This window comes from Rhinatrema bivittatum, chromosome 2, assembly GCF_901001135.1.
Source record: "Rhinatrema bivittatum chromosome 2, aRhiBiv1.1, whole genome shotgun sequence".
In the NCBI taxonomy this organism is placed as follows: domain Eukaryota; kingdom Metazoa; phylum Chordata; class Amphibia; order Gymnophiona; family Rhinatrematidae; genus Rhinatrema; species Rhinatrema bivittatum.
In genome coordinates, this window is record NC_042616.1 from 154964552 (window position 1) to 154990024 (window position 25473).

The following is a 25473-nucleotide window of genomic DNA, read 5'->3' on the forward strand; positions in this document are numbered from 1 at the left end:
CTCTGTTTCAATGGCAGGGGGAAATGAATAAAAGTGGATATTCAGATAACAACCAACAAGGACTGAATTGCACAGGCTGGGTAAAGAAATAAGCGTAGGAGTAGCTTGCTTATTGTGGCGGTTACTACCCCTAACCAATTAAGCTAGATACTTCACTTAGAAGCAGTTCCAGCACTGCTCTCTACATTAATAGTGGGGGTGAAAGGGAAATAGAACTAAAAGGTTACTAAAGGCCAAGAGTAACAGATAAGTATGAGAGAGAGAAAAAAAAAGCGTGGAAGCTTGCTGGGCAGACTGGATGGGCCATTTGGTCTTCTTCTGCCATCATTTCTATGTTTCTATGTTTTTATGTTTCAAACAGAATGTTAGGAATTATTAGGAAGGGAATGGTGAATTAAACAGAATGGTGAATAAAATGGAAAATTGTTATACATTACAGGAGGACCTTGCAGGACTGGAAGATTGGGCATCCAAATGGCAGATGAAATTTAATGTGGACAAGTGCAAGGTGTTGCATATAGGAAAAAATAACCCTTGCTGTAGTTACACGATGTTATGTTCCATATTATGAGCTACCACCCAGGAAAAAGATCTAGGCATCATAGTGGATAATACTTTAAAATCGTCGGCTCAGTATGCTGCAGCAGTCAAAAAAGCAAACAGAATGTTAGGAATTATTATGAAGGGAATGGTTAATAAAACAGAAAATGTCATAATGCCTCTGTATCGCTCCATGGTGAGAAAACACCTTGAATTCTGTGTACAATTCTGGTCGCCACATCTCAAAAAAGATATAGTTGCGATGAAGAAGGTACAGAGAAGGGCAACCAAAATGATAAAGGGGATGGAACAGCTCACCTATGAGGAAAGACTGAAGAGGTTAGGGCTGTTCATCTTGGAGAAGAGATGGGTGAGGGGGATATAATAGAGGTCTTTAAGATCATGAGAGGTCTTGAATGAGTAGATGTGAATCGGTTATTTACACTTTCAAATAATAGAAGGACTAGGGGGCATTCCATGAAGTTAGCAAGTAGCACATTTAAGACTAATCGGAGAAAATTCTTTTCACTCAACACACAATTAAGCTCTGGAATTTGTTGCCAGAGGATGTGGTTAGTGCAGTTAGTGTAGCTGGGTTCAAAAAAGGTTTGGATAAGTTCTTGGAGGAGAAGTCCATTAACTGCTATTAATCAAGTTTACTTAGGGAATAGCCACTGCTATTACTAGCATATGTAGCATGGGATAGAATTAGTTTTTGGGTAATTGCCAGGTTCTTGTGGCCTGGTTTGGCCTCTGTTGGAAACAGGATACTGGGCTTGATGAACCCTTCGTCTGACCCAGCATGGCAATTTCTTATGTTCTTATGTCATAATGCCTCTGTTTCACTCCATAGTGAGACCGCACCTTGAATACTATGTATAATTCTGGTCGCCACATCTCAAAAAAGATATAGTTGTGTCAAAAACCCAGAATCAATTGGATAACAGTAGGTTCTGGCAGAATAAGACCTGTGACAGATACGCGAAGTGAAAATAAAATCAATCGGCTCAAAAAAACAGAAAAGGCTCCTAGGAAGTGCAAACATAGCAAGGGAGAAAAATTGGAAAGCTATGACTACAATGCTCGCAGTTTGGGCAATAAAATCCCAGACCTGCAGGCCTTAATGGTGGAGGCATACTTGGACTTTGTTGCTGTCACGGAGACATGGTTCACGGATTCTCATGACTGATATAGCCATATAGGGCTATAACTTGTTAAGGAAAAAAGGGGGAGGAGTAGCACTTTACGTCAAAAATAATATCCAAGCAACTGAACTGCAAGGAAAGTGGATTAGAGAAGAAGCATTATGGGCCATCCTAAAAAAAGATGATGGTACGTCCATTTTTACTAGCATGGTGTACAGGCCTCTGACTCAAACAGAAGAACTAGACAGAGATCTGATCAAAGACATTATAAAGGTGGGAAAGAAGAGGGAAGTGTTGATTGTTAGTGACTTTAATCTGCTGGACGTGGACTGGAGAATAGGGATGTGCAGAGGGACGCCATATGTTGCATTCGGGATTCATATAAACACTGTGGATCATAAAGTATTGAGGATGTGAATGAAGCGTAGAGGAATGGGGGTGGATTGCAGGAATGATGGCTACTACCTGGTGATTAATAACCTTATTCAATAAACATACACATGGTTAATGCGACTCAAACATTGCTCTACGCTTCAACGGCAAGAGGAAATGTGGGAAAAAGGATTTGCATTCACAAATAAGCATGGGAGTAGCTTGCATGTTGTGGCAGTTACTACCCCAAACCAAATTAGCCTGCTACTTTCAATGCATATCCAAGCAGCTCTCTGCTTCAATGCAAGGGGGAAATGAAGAAAGGATTTATATTCTGACAACAACCAACAAGGACTAAATTGCACAGGCTAGGTAAACAAACAAGCATGGGAGTAGCTTGCTTATTGCAGGGGTTACTACCCCTAACTAGTTAGGCTTGATACTTCACTTTGATGCAACTCCAGCACTGCTCTCTACAACAAAGGTGTGAGTGGAAGGAAATTAGAACCAAAAAGTTAACAATAAGGGCCCTGACCTCAGTGGTCAGAGTAACAGATAAGTATGAGAAAAATAAGTGTGAAAGCTTGCTGGGAAGACTGGATGGGCCACTTGGTCTTCTTCTGCCGTCATTTCTATGTTTCTATGTATAGTGAAACTAAAAGGGGATAAGGATCAATGGTGGAGAGAGATGAATTGGCAGAAATATTAAACAAATACTTGAGTTCAATGTTCACTAAAGAAGACCCTGGAGAAGGACCGTCACTTGTTATCAAGACTGTAGAAGGGAGTGAAGTAGATGAAACTCCAGAATACTGAGGGAACTCAGAGATGTGCTGGCAGGTCCACTTTGTGACCTGTTCAGTAGATCCCTGGAAAAGGGTGTAGTGCCTAGTGACTGAAGAAGAGCGGTAATGGTCCTGCTTTAAAAGAATGGGGGCAGAGAAAAGGCTGTAAACTACAGGCCAGTTAGCATCACCTCGCTGGTGGGAAAATTAATGGAGACTCTGCTGTGGGTTGCTCGTTCAGAAGCAGCATGGATTCACCAGGGGAAGGTCCTGTCAGATGAATCTAATTGATTTCTTTGATTGGGTGACTAGAGAACTGGATCAGGGAAGAGTGCTCGATGTAAATTACTTGGATTTTAGTAAAGCTTTTGATACAGTCCCACATGGAAGACTCATCAACAAAATGAGAAGCTTGGGAGTCAGCTCCAAGGTGTTGGTGTGGATTATAAACTGGTTGAAGGATAGAAGACAACGGGTGATGCTAAATGGAACCTACTCTGAAGAGAGAATGGTGTTAAGTGGAGTGCCATAGGGATCGGTGTTGGGACTGATTCTGTTCAACATCTTCATGAGCGATATTACGGAAGGGATAAAAGGTAAAGTTTGTCTATTTGCGGATGATACTAAGATCTGCAACAGAGTGAACATGCCAGAAGGAGTACAGAGAATGAGATGGGATTTAAGGAAGCTGGAAGAGTGGTTGAAGATATGGCAGCTGGGATTCCATGCCAAGAAGTGCAGAGTCATGCATCTGGGGTGTGGTAATCCGAAAGAACTGTACACGTTAGGGGGGTGAAGGGCTGATGTGCACGGAGCAGGAGAGAGATAGGGCCGGGGGGGTGGGTTAGGTAGGGGAAGGGAGGGGAAGGTGAGGGGAGCGGAAGGAAAGTTCCCTCCGAGGCCGCTCCGATTTCGGAGCGGCCTCTGAGGTAACAGGCAGCGTGCGCGTATCTTATAAAATCCAGCGTACGTTTGTTCGCGCCTGGTGCATGAACAAAAGTACGCCCATGCGTACATTTATAAAATCTACCCCACAGCCTGTATGTGCATAATTTTACACACACAGCGGTAGATTTTATAAATGTACGCGCGGGCGTACATTTGTTCGTGCACCAGGCGCGAACAAAAGTACGCTGGATTTTATAAGATACGCGCGTATCTTATAAAATCCGGGGTCGGTGCGCACAAGGGGGGTGCACATTTGTGCAACCTGCGCGCGCCGAGCCAGCGCGCGCTGCCTGTTACCTCCGAGGCCGCTCCGAAATTGGAGCGGCCTTGGAGGGAACTTTCCTTCCGCCTCCCCTCACCTTCCCCTCCCTTCCCCTACCTAACCCACCCCCCCCCGGCCCTATCTAAACCCCCCCCCTACCTTTGTTGGCAGATTTACGCCTGCGGAAAGCAGGCGTAAATCTGCGTGCGCCAGCGGGCTGCTGGCGCGCCATCACCCGACCCGGGGGCTGGTCCGGAGGCCTCGACCACACCCCCGGGCCAGCGCTACGCCCCCAGGCCCGCCCCCAAAGCGCCACGTCACTCGCGGCACGCCCCAGACACGCCCCTCCATGCAAGCCCCGGGACTTACACGCGTCCCGGGCTTGTGCGCGCCGCCGAGCCTATGCAAAATACGCTCGGCGCGCAGGGGGGGGGGTTAGGGGTAAGTTTTCGGGGGGTAAGCGCGTATCGTACGCGCGTACCCCTTTGAAAATCTACCCCTAGTGTTCTAAAGGGCCTAATCTGCAGGTCCAGCAGTATTTTACCTGCAGAAGACACTTGGAAAATTACACTCTATACTCAAGGGACGTTATCTGTCTGTGTGTCTGTTTATCCAACTCTAATTGGGTGATGATAATTATATAATTCCCCTGCCCTTTATTGCTATCTTTAACAATAGCAGTAGTTTGAGGATTTTTGGCATAGCAACAACTAGGTCATTCTGCACCAAAATGTGGGTAAGACTATTTTAGTAGAAACAAAACAAGGCCAGGCACACCAGAAGAATGCAAAAATAATAATTTGTAGGTATATAGCATTCACTCAGCTGGGCAAAAGTAGAATGATACTTACTACTACTTATCAATTTGATAGCACTACTTGACATACGCAGTGCTGTTCAAAGCCTATGAGATAGTCCTTTCTCGCTAGAGCTTACAATCTAATCAAGATAAAAATACAGGGCAAAAGAAACTTTGGGAATTTCATTTATTAAGAAAATGGTTAAACTCAAGAAGACTGTAAGCGGGATAATCAGTTTTCTTGTATTGACTTGAGAAAAGGAGCAGAGCTTTTGAAGGCTAGTTTCAAATGTATTAAATTAGTCCAATAGAAAAAGGATTTCCTGGGTGGGCGCCATGGGTCCGTCGCTGTGCTGTGCACTGTCAGGAGGAGAGTATCTGGTTCAGTTTCCGGACTGGGCCTTCCATACCTTGGGTCAGCTGAGGATGTTGCAGTGGTCGCATTCTCAGCCTCTGGTGGGAGGGGGTCGTGGGCATAATTACGAGTGATCCCACCTGCTGGCCGGATTTGGAGCCCATGACGCAGGCTTCCGGAAGGAGTCCTTGTGCATGGCTCCTGACCTCAGAGCCATTGCTGCAATGATCAGACTAGGACTACTGAAAGAGAGGGTCTACTAAAATAGCCAGTATATGATTTTGTTAAACTTCCTCATTATTATGTTTTCTATAGGGTCCTTCCTCTTCTATTTGTGGATTTTAAATACTTGAGTGCTAAAAGTGGTATCTTTTTTTTATTGTTACCTTCTGTATACTTGCAGATTAATGCTTCTGTGAAAATTGTATAAATATAAAATAAAATTGCCCAGGCAGTTGTGAACGAAGTCTTATGATGCCAGAATCCTAGTGCTGGTTCTGACTGAGCTGGAAAAAAAAAAAGGAAACTACCAGGCCAAGAAACGCTACCACCTGCAACTTGTTCGATGGCCATTATTTTCTGTGTACTTGCACAGTTTCGAAACGGCATATTTTTTTCCCAAAGGATTTGATTTCCTCCAATTTCTTGAAGGAAAAATCTTTCACAAAAAAATACAGAAAACTGCATGCAAAAATGTACTGTGTGACTTTGGCTTGACGCCTAAATTTAGGGCTTTTGTTTAAAAGTCCCATCAACAAATTGTCCACCACAATATACTGTAATTCTGAAACTTTTTTCATCACTGAAGTACTATTTTCGGAGGGCTGCTCCATTTATTTAATTTGAAACAAAACAAACCAAAAATGGACTCATTCATTGCAGTTTACACATTTGTTTTAAATTAATGTTCGTCCCTAATCTGTATCCAATAAAATGTATGCACAATAGATAATTAATAAGGTGCCTGATTTCAAAGTTATTACTTTTAGGGCTAAAAAAAAAAAATAGAAGGTTTCATTTTAAATACCATAAACACCAGACTTTTAAAAATAAATACTAAGAACTATGAAATCTGAAGCCAGGAACGTTAAGCTCCAAAACTAAAGTCATATGTATTGTTTTATATTAAATACTTGGAAAAGGAGGAGAGGAGATCTTATATCTAATGGTCATTTCCGTAGGCCATTTGGTTCATGGTCTTTTATGTTTGATTGTTTTTAAGGCATTTCCTTGAGTCAAAATTCTGATACAATAAAAAGAACAGATAAAAAGACCATTTTAGTACTTTGGACTGTAATCAACTTTATGGTTTTGCTCGCACTTTGATAATATTTTACATACAGATTAGTTTTGCGATACAGCAAGTTATTATTCATTTGATTTATATTCAGCCTTTATTAAACACAACAAATTTATTTGTGTATGTGCGATATATGTATGTTTCCTTTTGATAACAGAAGCACATCCTATCAGCTAACCAACAGGGACTGGGAGGAAAAGCAAATTTTGTATAGTAATCAAAACCTGCTCCTAATTAGCTGGATAATGTAAGAGTTTCTGAAAGCATTGTTTATGAAACCTTTGTTCAAGGTCAGTAGGAGATATAACACATAATATATCTTTTTAAAAATCTATTTAGATTTGGAACCACCTTTCCTATAATGTATATGCTATACAAATGATAATATAGGCCTATGTTATATTTATTTATAGTGGACTTATAGTGCAGGAAACTGAGTAACTGGAGAAGTTAAAGCTTTCAGAATCTCTGTTTGAATAATAATGGTAGATAAGGGCCTGATAGTAATGACAGCCCTCCTCATTCTACTCCTGAGAATCCAGAGCAAACAGAAATGGTGGAAAGCATTGAACATTTCATGAAATGATGTGACATTTTTATGCCTTTCAATATACAGAATACTGGAAAGAATTACGGTAAAGGGATCGATGGCCATCTATCTGTCCGTCCATCCATCCATCTGTATGCATAATAACTTACCAAGAAAGGGATAGAAAATTACCATGGAGGAAAAAAATGTGAATATCTTGGATGATTTTGAAAAGCAGAAACATTATTTTCAGAGAATCAAGCCTCCAAAAATAAATTTCCTTTGCTGTCTATGAGAAACTGCTAGAATCTGTTTGAATTGGTAGATTGCTGACCAGCATTCCATTCCAAATGCCCCCCTCCATCTAACCAGCACTTTGCCACAGAGCAACAAAGACAGAAAGAGGCAGAAAAGCGAAAAAAAAAAACAAACAGATGCAACTGGCAAAGGATGGCACAAAAGGGTGCTGCAAAAGTATTCACATACACACCTCATCCCCACACTGCTCCCCCTTATACATAATAGTGTACACATCCACGCTCTTTGACACACTGACCTCTACGAACACACACATACCTCACACCCAGATATATCCCCACACACTCTCATACTCACCAATTATATACACACAACACACATCCTCACACATATCCATGCTTTTCACATCTTCTCACACACTCTCACATGAATCCACCTCACCACACCACACATGCATCCTCTACACATACCTCACACACATTCACTCCTCACACCCCCACTTACATCTTCACATGAACCCACTACTACACATTTCGCATATCACTACATCTCCCCACACACACATACCTCCCCCCCACAGACACATATCACATATATACCTGCTCTAGGCAAATCCTCACCCATCGACACACCTACACCACTCACAGTCAGGGAAAACAAATGATGCAGCTTCTCAATTCATTCCCAACACACATCCTTGTACATGCACACACACATACACTCTTACTTCAATACCATATCCCACAAGCACACCCCCACCACCCAGCCATACCCCCCAAAATATCAAAACACCACAAGTCCCCTTACAAACACAACCTTGTAACACATTGCTGCCCCCACAGATGACCCTCTCCCACACTAATCACCCAAATATGCACACATCCAACCCCATCACACACACTGATATCTACACTCACTCATCTATGCATATACATTCATACCCCAGACATTGCCACACACACAATCTCTCCACATACATCCAATTTATACACAACCTCCACAAACACCCACACACATACAGTCCCCACCTTCAGAATCCCTCACAACCATAAATGCTATCTACAAACACATAGCCATGCTTCCAAAACTCACCCCACAAACCCTCCATACTCTCCTTTCACAAGCCCCCCCCATACCCACAAAACCCCTACCACCCAACATACACAGATATATACACTCACACATCCCCAAGCATACACCTTCACCGTCCACACTAACAGATATCCCCTGCATACTCCACCTATAACCCCATCATACCCCCACACATATCCTTCTACAAATCTATGTTAGAAAACCATTCTAACTGCATGCTTTCCCTATTTGTTACAATAAACATAGGCTCAAATGTTCCATGTGCCTCAAAGCTTCTCTCCATAATACTACATGAAACAAGGGGATATTATTCGACACTATTACCTCACAAAGCAAATGTAGGCAAGCACAGGCAAGAAACTGATTGGTATATTACAATCCTTGGTAATCCCTTGTGGGTTAAAAGAAAAAAATATTTTTGCTACTACGATCTGGGGTGAAGAGCTTACAGATTGAAGGTACTGGGAGGGCTAGGGTTGGGGTGGGAGCGAAGTCCAAGGAGGGGTATTATAAACATGGACCTGGGTAGAGGGCAAGGAGAGGAGTGCAAGCTGGCGCTGGACCTCTTCTTTTTATATGTATTTCTATTTTTTTAGGGGGTGTGGGGATGCTTGACCCGGTATGGCCACTTGCCATAGCTTGTGGGGACTATCAGTCAGGACATTAGGCTTGCGGGTTTCTTTTTAGTTTTGTATGCTGCAGTGGCACTTAACAGGCTATATTGTTTTGAATAACAGTAGCTGGCTAAGTTTTCTTAAATCCTTTGGTTAATATTATTGTATAGTACGTTATCTGATCTGTCTTTGATATATAATTACAGTGTATTTCTTTTTTATTGTACATCACCATGTAGCCCAATGGAAAGGAGATGGCTTATAAATCTAACCACTGAAAAAAAAAAAAATATCCAGTCAGGTTTAAAGTTTTCCGGTTACAGTTAGCGGATATTCAATGAGATGTTTATCCCACTGAATACCACAGATAACTTATATGGCTAGCTTTAGTCAGATAGGTTATCTGTTTTTCATGTTATTGAATATTGGCCTCAGTATATTATTGCTGATGTGTACCAGAGGCAGTAACACCAGCTCCAGTGGGACTCTTATTCTCCCTTCCTTTCGCCACCTCCCAAGATCACCCACCAATATTTTTTCTTTTGGAATCAGTGGAGCAGGAGGGAGAATTTCTACATCCTGACCCCAATATTTATTAAGATACAGCAGATCCTTACTTCTGACTTGGGGTGATGGGAAAACCATCGGACCAGTAGGAGCCTTTTCAAATGCTACTGACCAAAAAACATTTGGACCTTACACAATACTTTGCACAATAAACCATAATTGATAATAAAAATAAAATAAGGCAAAATCAAGAAAATAAAAGGTCCATCTAGTCCGTCCATATACTTGCTCAGTTATTCTTTTAACCCTCTAAGAGTAAAAGAGACATGAAGTAAAGCATATGATATCATTAGGCTCATAAATCTGGGTAAATAACCATGGTTTTATCATGTGTCTAAACTGTAGTACACACAGTAGGGGTGTTACAGATTTTCCTTGGGACTCTATTCCAAATGGGACCCCCTCACCAACACCCCCAAAAAATGCACACCTCCTTGGCACTGCTAATCACTCTTCTTTGAATGATGGAATTTTTAGAAGGCTCACTTGAGTTGATCTTAATTCCCTACCCGGGGAGTACCACTGTAATTTCCACTTTAATTAGGTTCTAACCCTTGCAAAGTCTTACAGGTCAGAATTAACACTGTAAAACTGATTTTATAATCAGTTAATCAATGTAGGGATTTTAAAATGGGGGCAATTCTCTCATTTCTAGAGGTCCCTATAAGTAGATAGGCTGCTGTGTTCTGTAGTAGTTGAAGCTTGTACAACACTTTTTTGAAAGACCCAGATATAGACCATTGCAGTAGACTCTCTGTGATATAATAGTCAACTTGGATAAAACATGTAAACATTTCCTCTTTAAAAAAGGAAATATTTGATTGATATAGTATTCATAGCTATAAAAAGACTCTTTTCGAAACCGCTAAAATCTGAGACTCCATTTTACCTATTTATTTATTTTATCTATTTACACACTGACCGTTTTCCAGTCCTTATCAGAGTACCCAGAACATTGTACATATCTGAGCCCATGGCATTTTAAAAAAAATCACACAGACATAACACAATAACCAAACAAGTTTAAAAATGGCCCAACCCAAATACCAGCAGCATCAACACCATCCAGCTACCTACCCCTTCATCATCACCCCAGGCAAAAATACCTTCATTTCATTTTCCCAAATGTCCTTATCATCATCCCCTTCCAGTACCTCTGCCTCACTCACATCACCCCAAACCCTTAACCAGCAGCTGTACCAACACTAATCCATCACATCCCTGGACTCGACTAGATCTTCACCTTCATACAAAGCTGAGTGTAGTTTAGCTCCACTTTAATATCTAAGAGATTGAGTTTTTAAAACGAGTGTGCATGCACCCATACATGCACATATTGATGCGCAAGCGAGAATATGCTAGAATTTTTAATCGTGCGCGCACTTATGTGCATATATTTTAAAATGCACCTACCGCGCATAAGTATTAAGAACTTATTCGAACCCAGCTAGCGCACTTGTGTCTTTAATAGGACCATGTCGGCTTTTACATGCATATGTCAGCGAATTTTAAAACATGCTCGCGCGAGGCACATTCCCAGTTTTCCAGTTAGTCCACCAATTTGTCCAGTTAATAGAGATGGTTCTTCATCCTGCACACTGCCCAGTTGACCCCGTCCTATAAGCCCTAAAACTTGAGATTTACAGACTTAATCCTCCTCAGGAGCAGCAGTAAAGTTACATGGATACCTAGCATAAGTGTGTGTGTGGGTTCCGGATTTAAAATTCAGAAGTATGCGTGTAAGTCTTGGCTCTGCTCCTTTTCTGCCTAATTATTTTTGATGCACATACAAGTATATATACGCATACTTCGCGACTTTTTAAATTCCAAGTTGCTTGCGTGTGGCCCACATACTTGCATATGTGGGAAAATTGTATATAGTGCTGGGCAGCACATTTTTCAGTCTTGGACTCTTGCTCTGAATTTTGTGATTTTACACTACCCTCAGGATTCCCTGCAGCTCATAGGCCCTGTGAAGTTGCAGTAACCAAAAGAGCTGTGGGTAACACAAAAGACCAAAATGCTATTGGCAGGAATACAAGGTGTCACTTTATGTGCTGGTTACTTAGGTATAAACTAGGTCCCATCCCAAAAATACTCAACTACACAGGCTTAACACAAATTGTGAACTTCCCTTAACGATTAACCCGAAGGTCCCATAACCTTTCCTAATAACTTTATTAACACATCCTTTAACTGAACATTATATTCCATTTATTGTTTCTATGGAAGGCTGGTACCGCAGGGATTCTTTCATGCAAGTCTTTTGCAGGTTCAAATTAGATGGGGTAAAGTTAAGTACACATATGGATATCAAAATGAAATCCCTGTACTTTCTTTAGGAGGTCTGCTTCAACCTCACCTTGGTGCTTCCCCTTTTACCCCAGAGGGAAAAGTACGCATACTGGGGCAGATTTTAAAATATAAGCCTGATTTTATAACATGCGTGCACAGCCGCGCGCATGTTATATTAAATTGGGTCGGCGCGTGCAAGGGGATGCACACTAGTGCAAATTGCACGTGCCAAGCCCGCGGGGAGCCCCACTTGCTTTCTCCCCCCCCCCCCCCCCCCCCCCTACCTTTCCCTCCATGTCCCGCCCCCCAGCCCTAAAGGAACCCTCCCCGTACCTTTGTTTTGGAAGTTACGCTTGCCGGCCGATGCTGGCACACGATCCCCCAGCACAGCGGCCAAGCCTCCTGGACCATCCCCGGATCGCCCCGTCCCGGCCCCTGCCCACCCATTCAGAAAAGCTCCGGGACATATGCACATCCCGGGGCTTTACATGTGTCGCCAGGCCTTTTGAAAATAGGCCCGGCGCGCGTAGGCCTTTTAAAATCTGCCTCACTGTGAACAGTGTGATTACTCTTGCTAAAATAAACATCATTTTAGAGTGAGGGTGTGTGTGTGTATGACAATTTTCAGAAGACACTTTTCCATGGATAACATCAACTTACCTGCAGAAATCATTCTGAAAATTGTTTCCGGAATTTTTAAATGGTGTTTATTCTGTAACTGTTTTAATTGATGATGGATTTTCAGAAGGCGTTTGACAAAGTTCCTCATGAGAGGCTTCTAGGAAAAGTAAAAAGTCATGGGATAGGTGGCGATGTCCTTTCGTGGATTACAAACTGGCTAAAAGACAGGAAATGAGAGTAGGATTAAATGGACAATTTTCTCAGTGGAAGGGAGTGGGCAGTGGAGTGCCTCAGGGATCTGTATTGGGACCCATACTTTTCAATATATTTATAAATGATCTGGAAAGAAATACGACGAGTGAGGTAATCAAATTTGCAGATGATACAAAATTATTCAGAGTAGTTAAATCACAAGCAGATTGATAAATTGCAGGAAGACCTTGTGAGACTGGAAAATTGGCCATCCAAATAGCAGATGAAATTTAATGTGGATAAGTGCAAGGTGATGCATATAGGGAAAAATAACCCATGCTATAGTTACACAATGGTAGGTTCCATATTAGGAGCTACCACCCAAGAAAGAGATCTAGGCGTTATAGTGGATAACACATTGAAATTGTCTGTTCAGTGTGCTGTGGCAGTCAAAAAAGCAAACAGAATGTTGGGAATTATTAGAAAGGGAATGGTGAATAAAACGGAAAATGTCATAATGCCTCTGTATTGCTCCATGGTGAAGACCCCACCTTGAATACTTTGCACAATTCTGATCGCCACATCCAATAAAATATATAGTTGCGATGGAGAAGGTACAGAGAAGGGTGACCAAAATGATAAAGGGGATGGAACAGCTCCCCTATGAGGAAAGAGTAAAGAGGTTAGGACTTTTCATCTTGGAGAAGAGACAGCTGAGGGGGGATATGATAGAGGTGTTTAAAATCATGAGAGGTCTAGAACGGGTAAATGTGAATCGGTTATTTACTCTTTCGGATAATAGAAGGACTAGGGGGCACTCCATGAAGTTAGCATGTGGCACATTTAAAACTAATCGAAGAAAGTTCTTTTTCACTGAACGCACAATTAAACTCTGGAATTTGTTGCCAGGGGATGTGGTTATTGCAGTTAGTGTAGCTGGGTTTAAAAAAGGATTGTATAAGTTCTTGGAGGAGAAGTCCATTACCTGGCAGGTAATACCTGCTATTAATTAAGTTGACTTAGAAAATACCACTGCTACTATCAACAGTAACACGGGATAGACTTAGTTTTTGGGAACTTGCCAGGTTCTTGTGGACTGGATTGGCCACTTTTGGAAACAGGATGCTGGGCTTGATGGACCCTCGGTCTGACCCAGTATGGCATGTTCTTATGTTCTTAAATGATGTTTATTCTTGACTGCGTAATTTTCTGTCATTTCTGCAGGTTGTGGTGGAGATCTCAGAGGTGCTACTGGATCCTTCAACAGTCCAGGCTACCCCAACAAGTATCCTGACAATAGGGAATGTGTGTGGTATATCCAGACTGCACCAGGCAGCAGTATCCTGCTCACCATTCATGAGTTCAGCATTGAGTATCATTCAACCTGTAACTATGATGTCCTGGAGGTAGGAGCCTCAGCATATTATAATCTTTACATAGTATGCATGCTAAATTAGATAACTGCTTGCTACTGCTACAGTCACGTGAAGATATCAATAAGGTTCCTGAAAGTGGGAAACAAGAGATTAGTTTCAGAGCAGTTTTGGTTTTTGCCATAAAATTTGTTTCAAGTGAATGTATAGTTCCTGTGAAAGATGCCATATGAACAGTGATAGAAAAGGAGCTCCTCCTGTTTATCCAAAGACACACACAGCATGGACAATGTAGTGCAAACTTCCCCATACTGTTTATACAATTCATACACCTCAGTCCTGTTTGGGAGGGGCCACTGCCATCGGTGAGAGGGTAATTCAGTCTATGCCTGATCAATTGTTGGACTCTCTGCAGAAGCTGCCACACAAAAGATGCCAATTAATGTCAACTTTGACTTTTGTATGCAGTGATGTAAGCATCTATTTAATGGGATCTGGAAAGAGATCACCAACTCATTTCACAAAGTCCAACAAATGACTTTTAGACACTACCAATTTACATTCAATTTGAGAATGTGATCAATAGGTGAAAGAAACAGTGAACAATGAAGTGGTTTTAATGTGGTGATCTTATTGATTTGTTGTGTCAATAACTGCCTAGGAAGTATGGGTATGATTGTGATGGTGTTGGTGGGGGTTTGTCAGCTGATCATAAAAAAAGATGAAAAAAAAGGCATCCAAAAATGCATAGCATCAGTAGCATAAAGGAATCTTTAACTCATTTCCCAGGTCTTCTTTTATTTATTTATTTATTTAAAAACTTTTCTATACCGTCGTTAAGTTAAATAACCATCACAACGATTTACAGAAGGGCATGATAAAGAGAAATATGGGTGGTATAGATTACAAATTAATCATGTGCCATCATAGTATGGCAACAATTTAAAATAATAAACTAAGTGTGTAAATTAATCCTGATTGTTAGGAACAAATTAGGTGGTTTGATTTTAACATTAATGTGCTTTTGTAGGTTACCAATAACAACTTCTAGCTTGGTACATCCTTATCTATCAACTATTTTTCTCCTTCTCTTTATCTTTATAAAATGCTTGTTTAAAAAGCCAGGTTTTCAGGATAGTTTTGAATAATTTCAAATTTCTCTGTAGTCTTATTTCGAGTGGCATGGTGTTCCATAGTACAGGACCAGCCAGTGACAGTGCTCTTTCCCTTACTTGAGTGAGATGTGCTGATTTGACAGAGGAGACAGTTAGTAGAGCTTTATTTGCAGATCTCAGGTTTCTTTGTGGTACATGCACGCGCAGTGCCGTGTTAAGCCAGTCGGCTTTATCATCGTGGATTAGTTTATGGATTATACAAAGTGCCTTATATTGTATTCTTTGTTCAATTGGAAGCCAGTGGTGTTCAGCAAGTGTTCCTGTAATGTGGTCACTCCTTTTTTTGCCAGTCAAAATTCTGGCAGCAGAATTTTGCAATATTTGCAGAGGCCGAATTGTAGATTGAGGTAATCCTAAAAGCAGGGAGCTACAATAATCTGTGCTTGCGAATATCATTGCTTGTAGAACTGTGCAAAAATTGTTAATCGTTAGTAGAGGTTTTAGTCTTCTCAGGATCATTAGTTTTGTGTAACCTTCTTTTATTTTCTGTGAGATGTGTTGTTTCATGTTTAGCTCAGGGTCAATTATAATCCAGTGCTCTGACTCTTAGACCATACAAAAAATAAACAAGCTGTCTCCCAGATGTTTATAGAGATCATCACATTATTTTTGTCATCTGGCCCTATCACACTTGGAGTGCCATGTTTTGAAAAGAAAATGAGTAGTATGTTTTATTGTAGTTTTTTCCCCCACCGTGAACATTTTTCTAATTTCAGACAGGTGCCTATAAATTTGCATTGGTGAGAAAATATATTTATTTATTTATTTGATACCCGTCTATGGCCTGTCTCGACAGAGAGGGGCACACACTTAATACAGGGACTCAATCCTAGTCTTCTCTCTGTCTGCTCTGAATGGAGGTCCTCATTTGGGGAGGAAGTGTAAACCTCCAAGGTCCTGGGCATTTGGTGTATCCTAATCTTTCAAATGTAGGTATTTTAAAACCTAAGCGGTTATGTTGGAATATAACTGCTGTGTGACTGGATAATTTGCCACACAACTGGATATCTTGAAAAGATATCCAGTTAAGTGCCACTGTTTTTAAAAATAGAAAAATACTTAAGTGCAGACCTACAACCTGATTGCCACCCTCCCAAATATTTAATAAAAGGCCCTGTCGATCCGAGACCCTCATTCCCTTTAAGCCTCCTAAGTGGCTATAAACAGTGTTGCAGGGTCCGAAGGTCGTGCCCCCCTCCCTATATTTTTTTTTAAATCATGTTTCCTCCTGCTACCCTTTCCCTCTCTCCATCCTTCTGCAACCTCTTTTAAACCCAACTCTCCCATGGACCCACCCCTACTTGGTTCTGTCAAAACCACGGCCAGGAACGAGATATTTTCTTACCTGCTTCTAGCACTTCCAGCATTGCTCTGACTCTTTGGAGATACAGTATGAGTAGGCCACTAAGAATACAGCATTAATGGGCCAGATGAGATGCCTCCCTAAACCGAAAATGGCCCACGGGCTGCAGTTTACCCACCTTTGAATTAATGCATATCCATTCAGTGTGCTTGTTTTTATGTAATTATTCCTCAAGAGCTTAATTTACCCAAAACACATTTGGCCTCCGACTTGATAATGTACAGCTATAGCAGCCAGCATGATCCACCCATTCACAGAAATATACTATCAGTAAGCAACTGATTGAGCTTTAACTATAACTCTCATTTTTCCCTCTTTCTCCTAGACATTATACTGTTCTGGTTTTTTAGCTTTTTATGTGGTGGATCTGAAAAATCAAATACTCTTTCCATTATGGGAAACAAGGAGCACGCTACTACTTGTGGGACAAATGGAAACCCCTTTCTAGTAGGAGTGCTTTGTAGCGTGTTCTAGCTCTTACTCTACTGGGGTCTCAAACAAACCGTCAAGCCAAAAGAGCACTTTCATATGACTGGAAAACCAGTCACATTGAACTTTGTGCATGATTGCGTCCCTTTTATAGTCTGCAGCTGCGATTCTTGAAATGATAGTGTGCTTTGGGTGTCAGCAGCCTTCGAGAATGCCGAGGTGCTTTGGGGGAGATTCTATCTCACAAAGAATGGAAGGATTCTAAAGTGAATTCCTGGAGAGACTCAAGCTCTGAAACTTCATTTTGGAGGAGGAGAGACTTAATCTCATTTAATTTTCTATCTTACGGTGTCATTTACTAAGCATTTTTCCCATAGATAGAGAATGGGAGAAAAGCTTTAGTAGATCAGGCCCTAAATTTGTGTCAGGCTGAACTGATGGATAACGTAGTTCTTGTCGGAGAAGATAAGGCTGTGGAATGTTAGGGCAACCTGTTGAACACATTTACATTGCTTCTTCTTATCACTTGCAATATGATTTTGTAAATGTAACTCTAAGCTTAGTGCATGTAGGTGTGGTAGTAGCATATTTGCAGATTAATAAGACTAAAAGTACTCTGCTTGGTTGATTGGTCAGGAGGGGGGTAGTACGTCGCTCTCTGCCCACCTGCAAGCTGGCAATTAATAAAGAATGAAAAATGGCTAAAAGTTGTCACCTGCAGGTAACTCTGTGTAAACCACCATCAAAGGTCCTTTCCAACCTCTGCAACACCCCTTTAATGGGATCATCTCCCCCACAACCTCAAAAATTGGGACAGAGAATGACTATATTGCCTTACACAACAAAAAAGGTTAAAATTAGATTAATAAAATCATTTTTTGTGTTAAGTCTTCTACTCCATGATTATACTAATCTGGATGAGTTCTCTTCACTTCCCTATTTACTGGCATCCTGAGTAGCTTAATCTCACCATGCACAAGTCAAAATCCAATTTTCTCCTTTCTCCTGTGGCTCCCACTTCAAGCAGAAATATGTAACCACAGGTCTATTTTATTCTCGAGCATCTGTGTCATGCTAGCCAGCCATATAACACAGCCCGTTCTGTTACTCATTGCTCTGGAATGCCGACTAGATTGTAGCAAGAAAATGGAGCTAAAAAGGCAGAAGGAACTGATAAGCACAGACTGAAACCATATGCCTAGCTCCCCACGCATTAAATACAAACTTTTTAGCTCTGGGTCTTGTACTGCAAATCAACTGAATTTATTTTTACAGTTTAGCTGTAATTTGTTTCAACCCCACCCTGTCTTTTCATGCTTTTTTTAAGGTCATATGTTACTGTTTTCTTGCAGAAAGTAACATTTGCTATTTTCTTTTCTCTTTTTTAACCATGGAAATCCCTGCTTGTTTCATTCTTTCTTTCTTTTCTGACTTGTCTGATTTGTAAACCTGGCACAAACCAAATACAAAGGAAGCCAGGAAGGGCGTTTAGTTTTGGGAAAGGCTCAGAGGGAGGAGTGTATTGCCCAGTCAGTAAAGGCTGGGAATAAAACTTTCTTTAGATGTATAAATAAAAACCAAAATGGGTGTAGAATAAGAATTAAAGGGGAGGTCTGCTTTAGTGAAGAGGAGGATCAGAAGAAAGATATTTTAAACAAGTACATTTCCTTGGCATTCATACTAGAAGAGGGCGATGGAGCAAATGGAAAAGGCAAAGACAAAAGAGGCTGAGGTTGAACTCATTACCATTTATTGAGGAAAATAGCAATACTGAGTGAAAAGAAGGCAGCTGGATTTTGTTGACCCTGTAACTAAAGATGTGCAAACAATTTAAGTTAGAACTTGAACTAGGTAAATATTTTAGGAGCATTTGTTTTATCAAAATAAAAAATGTGATGACGTACTCACATTTTGTTTCGTTTAAAAAGAGAACAAAGAAACCCTCAACATTTATTTTTTTTATAGACGTTTATTTGAAAAAGTGAGTGAAATTAAAAAAAAAACCAAAACTACCCCCTACCACCATCCCCTGGCTCATACTTACCCCTTCTACTGGGGTTCCTGACATAGAAAGGGGCAGAAGCGATCCTTAATCGCTCCTGCCTCATTTGCTCCCAGTTTGAAAATGGTGCCAGCTGTCACTATTTTGTTTTACAGTCATATGCTGCACAGTTGTAAAACAAAATGGTGCCAGCTTCAGGATTGGACAGCACCATTTTTTAAATTGCTCTAGAAATTCATCAAACTTGATGCAACAATTTTCCTTAGATTCAATAAAATCTAGCGGAATTTTGAACCCAATTTTGACATCCTGTATAACCATCATTCTATATCAGACCTGGACAAAGGTGCACATCTGGGAGCTGGTGGGCCTTGGAGCTGGTTGGATTCTTCTGGCGAAGGGGGAAGACCCTTGAGATCTAGGAACAAAAGATACTTCTACAACAGATTCTGTTATTCTAAAAACAAAATGATTTACTGAGGTACTTATATAAGGCAATCAGTTGTCAGAAGCATTTTCTTATGGATGCTATCCATAAATTAATTCTAACAGTCATAGATACAGTTCTTAAGCATGCAGGAGCTTGTGTGGTACTACAGACCCCTTTTTAGGCTGCTTCAATGGATCTTTCTAGCCCTTTGAAATCCCCTTATGGTACCCAAACATTGGCAAAACTCCCTGAACAAAAATGAAATCCTGTTCGCACTTACAGCTCTCTTCTGGCATTTTCACTGAAAAACCTCTCTGTAGAAGCACCTGCAGATCCCTCTCCTGTGTCACAGTTCCTCTGCAGTAATTGACAATCTGCATGCACTCCTCTCATGGGTTTCTCTCTACTGCTTCAACTAACTCCTCAAAAGAGCAAGAAACCAGGATAAGCTTCCATTCAATAGGAATCTTACCAACAGCTTGAAGCCTCATAATGGTTGTTGCAAGCACAACTCTTCCTCTTATGGTTCCAGGGGATCTGGTCTTAAGCCCTGGACTACTTCAGAAGAGAGAGCCAGAAAGAGAGTCCAGAAACATCTATACGCTGAGCTTTTTCAATCCTTCAAACCTTCAGGCATCTCACGTTTGGGAGTATCTGAAAAACTCTACACTTCCTCTGACCTAATTGGAATGTATCTCTGTGGAAACACATGCCTGCTAGTAAGACTTTCAAAGTCAAAATCAACAATAAAGAGTCACCCCTAACTAAATCAACTCTTGGCGTACCTCAGGGTTCCTCCTTATCTCCTACCCTCTTTAATATTTACCTCCTCCCCCTCTGCCAATTGTTAACAGACCTCAACCTAATTCACTATGGGGTGGATTTTAAAAGGAGCGCGAATAGGCCTACTTTTGTTTGCGCTCAGGCGCAAACAAAAGTACGCTGGATTTTAGTAGATACGCGCGGAGCCGCGCGTATCTACTAAAAAACCTGGATCGGTGCACGCAAGGCTATGGATTTTGTATAGCCGGCGTGCGCCGAGCCGCGCAGCCTACCCCCGTTCCCTCTGAGGCCGCTCCGAAATCGGAGCGGCCTCGGAGGGAATCCTCTAACACCCTCCCCTCACCTTCCCCTCCCTTCCTCTACCTAACCCACCCGCCCGGCCCTGTCTATACCCCCCCTTACCTTTGTTGGGGGATTTACGCCTCCCGGAGGGAGGCGTAAATCCCCGCGCGCCAGCGGGCCTCCTGCGCGCCGGGCCGCGACCTGGGGGCGGGTACGGAGGGCGCGGCCACGCCCCCGGACCGCCCCGGGCCGTAGCCACGCCCCCGTACCCGCCCCCAAAACGCTGCCGACACGCCCCGAAAACGCCGCGACGACTGGGACCGCCCCCGACACGCCCCCTCGGAGAACCCCGGGACTTACGCGAGTCCTGGGGCTCTGCGCGCGCCAGTAGGCCAGTAGGCTTACCGGCGCGCCGGTAAGCCTACTGGCCTACTGGCCTACTGGCGCGCGGTAAGCCTACTGGCCTACTGGCGCGCGGTAAGCCTACTGGCCTACTGGCGCGCCAGTAGGCCAGTAGGCTTACCGCGCGCCGGTAAGCCAGTAGGCTTACCGGCGCGCAGGGCCCTGCTCGCCTAAATCCGCCCGGTTTTGGGCGGATTTAGGCGAGCAGGGCTCTGAAAATCCGCCCCTATTTGTACGCAGACGACGTGCAGATTCTAATACCGATAACAGAATCAATCTCAAAAGCGCTCACCCTTTGGAACAACTGCCTTCTATCCATCACTAATCTACTCAACAGTTTAAACCTGGTTCTTAATGCCTCCAAGACAGAGCTGCTCCACATATCCTCAAACGAAATCAATATCTCCCCACCATCTCCACACATCTCTCACATTACTTGCAAGCAGGTTAGAGACCTTGGGGTAATACTAGACAATCGTCTAAACCTTAAGAAAATGGTCAACACAACCTCCAAAGACTGTTTCTTCAGATTACAGATTCTAAAACGACTTAAACCACTCTTATTCTTCCACGACTTCAGGACAATCCTCCAAGCGCTACTGTTCGCCAAAATAGACTACTGCAGTGCCCTTTTCCTAGGCCTTCCCAAATCCACTACCAAACCACTGCAGATGTTACAAAATGCGGCTGCGAGATTGCTGACCAGTACCAGCTGCAGCGAACACATCTCTCCCATCCTCAGGAACCTACACTGGTTACCAGTTAATTTCAGAATTCTATACAAATCAATCACCGTAATTCATAAAACTATCCATCATCATCTTCAACTCGACCTGGAAATCCCATTCAAACTCCACTCCTCTAACAGACCAACTAGAGATACTCTCAAAGGCACCCTGAAATTTCCCCCTACTAAAGCTTCACGCCTCTCGATGACCAAAGACAGAGCTTTTTCGATAGCTGGCCCATCTATCTGGAATAGCATCCCTTCAAGTCTCAGAGTGGAGCCTTGCCTGTTAACTTTTAGAAAAAGACTTAAAACCTGGCTCTTTCACCAAGCCTTCACCGACCCACCAGACAATCACTAGTTGTCCTTCACGCTTACCCGTTATGATGATTATACTCACGAATGGACTCTGACTCTCCCAGGTTAAAGCACCATTAAGCTTTAACCCGTACGCCCTATGGCATCACTTCATATTTATTTCCTGCCTTATCTTCTTTCCAGCTTGTTGCAAGCTTCCAAGTTCTCTTCCCTGTTGATTGTAACTTTGACTCATTCCTACTTACTGTTTATCTTTCGTTTACTTGAATAGTTACCCCAGTTTTTTATTCTTGTTAATTGTAAACAGATCCGATATGGTTATTTACTATGAAGGTCGGTATATAAAACTGTTAAATAAATAAATAAATAAATAAGGGGACGTGTAGGCCCCATTATACCTGTTTCAAATGATTTACTTCATTTGAAACAGGTATAATGTTCAGTAGGAATTCATCATAAAATGTCTGCCTATCTCTGAAAGAGTATGAGTAGGTGTGATTTATATTAAATTGTAATATAGAATATAATCTAAGAAAAAAAAGCAACTGATGTATTGATGATTACTTTCTCAAAATCAACTATATTGTAAAGTATCCCTTTAAAAATATATGGGCCATCATAACACAACAGTGTTTCACTGCAAACAGGATCATAGGCCCTCCACAATATTCAAAAAATGGGGAAAAATACTTCCCATTTCAGTCTATGCTCACAGCCCAACATGATATCATGTTTTGAATGACTGCTTCAGGGGCTTCTCAAACTATATAGTCAAACAAGGCATGCCATGAAGTACTTCATAAATTCAGTTTGTATTACAAAGTGGCAGCCATTGGCAAAGTGTTTATAATCCTGTCCCATAAGTTAGCTCACCTTATAGAGATGTGTGATCGTTCCTTTTCTGTGGCAAGCCCTATAGCCTGGAATCTGCTCTTTGAATCTCTGCGTTTATTAAGAGACACATCTTAGTACAGAAAGTCCTTAAAAACATATTTGTTTACGGAAGATTTTTTGGGAATCTGTAACTTTCTTCCCTTTTGGAAATTACAGAGTTTTGTTTTGTAATTTACAGTTATGATTTATATGGATTACAGAGGTTATTTTATATGTAATTTTCATTTCAGTTGTTGGATTATGTTAATCCATTTATGTCCCTATCTGCTATTAGTTTTGGGTTAGTAATCACATTGTGTTGTTTATATGTTTTAATTTTTATGAATGTTTTAAATGATCAAGCTCTGTAGAGGCAAGTAAAAAATTACTAAATAAAATCAAAAGTGTGTGTGAGAGAGAGGCTGAATGTATGTGTGTATATGAGACAGAGCCTGTTTGTGTATGTGTGTGAGAGAGAGGCTATTTATATGTGTATGTGTGAGGCTGTGTGTAAGAGAGGCTGCATGTGTGTGTGTGTGAGAAAGATGGATGCTGTGTGTATGTGTGAGACAGAGGGTGTGAGAGAGAGAGAGAGACAGGCTATGTGTGTTGAGAGAAAATGTGTGTGTATATTATAGAGAGGCTATGAGTATTAGTGTATAGGAAACAGGCTGTGTGTGAGGGTGAGAGACTGTGTGTTTGTGTGAGACTGTGTGTGCAGGAGATAGAGAAAGAGAAGAATTATGTGTGTCTGAAGTTTTGTATGTGTGTGTGTGAGAGGCATTGTGTCTATGTGAAAGAGAGAGAGAGAGGTTTTGTGTGCGAGAGAGAAGCTGTGTGTTTGAGTGTGGCTGGATGTATGAGAGTGAGAGGGGCTGTGTGTGTGAGAGAGAAAGAGGCTGAGTGACAGTATGTGACTGTATATGTGGGAGAGAGAGGCTGTTTGTGTGATGGGTGTGTGTTTTTGTGAGGCTGTGTGTGCATGAGAGAGAGAGAGAGGTTCTGTATGTGTGTATGTGAAAGAGAAGTGGTGTGGGTGAGAGAAAGAGGCTGTATTTGTGTGTGTGTTTCTGTGTGAGAGAGAGCGAAGTTTTGTGTGTGGGTGTGAGAAAAGGGAGAGGCTGTGTGTATGTATGTGTGAGTGTGAGGATGTGTGTATATGAGGCTTTGTGTGTGTGTGTGTGTGTGTATATGAGGTGCACATGTGTGTGTGTCTATATGTGTCTGTGTGTGAGAGAGGAAGGAGGGGTATATGTGAGAGGCTGTTTATGTATGTGTGAGAGAAATTCTGTGTGAGAGTGTGAGGGGCTGTGTGTGTCTGTGAGAGAGAAAGAGGCTGTGTGTGAGACAGACCATGTGTGTTAGAGAAAGGCTTTGTGTGTGAGAGAGAGAGACTTTGTATGTATATGAGAGAGAAAGGTTTTGTGTACAAGAGAGAAAAGCTGTGAGTGTAAGGCTGCATATGTTTATGAGAGTGTGTGGATGTGTGTGTGTGTGTGTGTGTGTGTGGAGAGAGAGAGAGAGGCTGAGTGTATGTGTGAGAAAGAGAGGTTGTTTGTGTGTCTGTCTGTAAGGCTGTGTCTGTGTATGAGAGAGAGAGAGAAAAGTTTTGTATGTGTGAGAGAGAAGCGAGAAGCAGTGTGTTCCAGAGAGAGGATATGTGTGTATGAGGCCATATATGTGTTTGTGTGTGAGAGAGAGAGGCTGAGTGTATGTGTGAGACATTGTATGTGAAAGCTGTATGTGTGTGAGGGAGAGAAAAGCTGTGTGTTTGAGAGAGAGGCTGTTTGTGTATGTGTGTGTGAGTAAGAGATAAACCACAAGCAGAAATGGAGAATAAGGCTGCACTCAAGGATCAAATAAACAATCAAGAGAGATGCAGTAGAGTACAAAGTCCTTGCACATGAAAATCAAATGTAGATATAAGCTTTATTTAACATGGCAGCTCCGCTGTTTGTATAACAAAAGTAATACTTCAAATGGGTCCCCCAACATGAACCCTGTGTTTCGCTGAAAGGCTGCATCAGGAGGGACAATTGTACAGCAAGTTTCAAATCTAGAAAACAACAAATCCAGTTACTCAGAACTGTCAAGCAATGGGGAAAAAACATATAACATTATTAAGGGTAATACCTCAAGCGATGTTAACATAAGCTTACAGGGAACGCGATCTGTGCATACAGATACAGACATTTAAAGACACTGTCAAGTGGCATGAAACAAATGTCCAGACAGAAACCACCAACAAAGTTGAGTCTGACCAATGAGAGCAAAGTTTTACAACTATAGTAAATCAATGAGAAACTCCCAGAATGAAATTAAGTAAAGTAACTCCATTCTATTTCATTGTTCAGGCCACTAGGAGATAAACTGTCCAATACATATATCCACTTTTGTTCCTTGCGAATCAACTTCTATCATACATAAGAAATCTAGATGGGTTCCCCCCGGACCTGTTGACCCAGTCTTACTTACTTTTGAGAAACTGATACAATCAGACGACAGTCACCTGACGTTGGCCTCCCCTGTGAGATATTATAACACCTCTAAGGAAGAGAAATTGGCTATTAGATCTTTGGCGAATGATTACAAAATTGTCATTAAACTGGTTGCCATTTTGGCTAGAACATGTCAACTACAGG

General features: G+C 41.7%; 1 protein-coding gene across 1 annotated transcript in view; it reads left to right on the forward strand.

Moving 5' to 3' along the window:
* The window catches only part of CUBN (cubilin), a 639217-nt gene that overhangs the window by 292696 nt on the left and 321048 nt on the right, over positions 1-25473 (forward strand). Inside the window, exon 29 of the mRNA XM_029588764.1 lies at positions 13899-14080. Within this exon, the coding sequence (XP_029444624.1) occupies positions 13899-14080 (182 nt within the window). The remainder of the gene's footprint in view (positions 1-13898; positions 14081-25473) is intronic.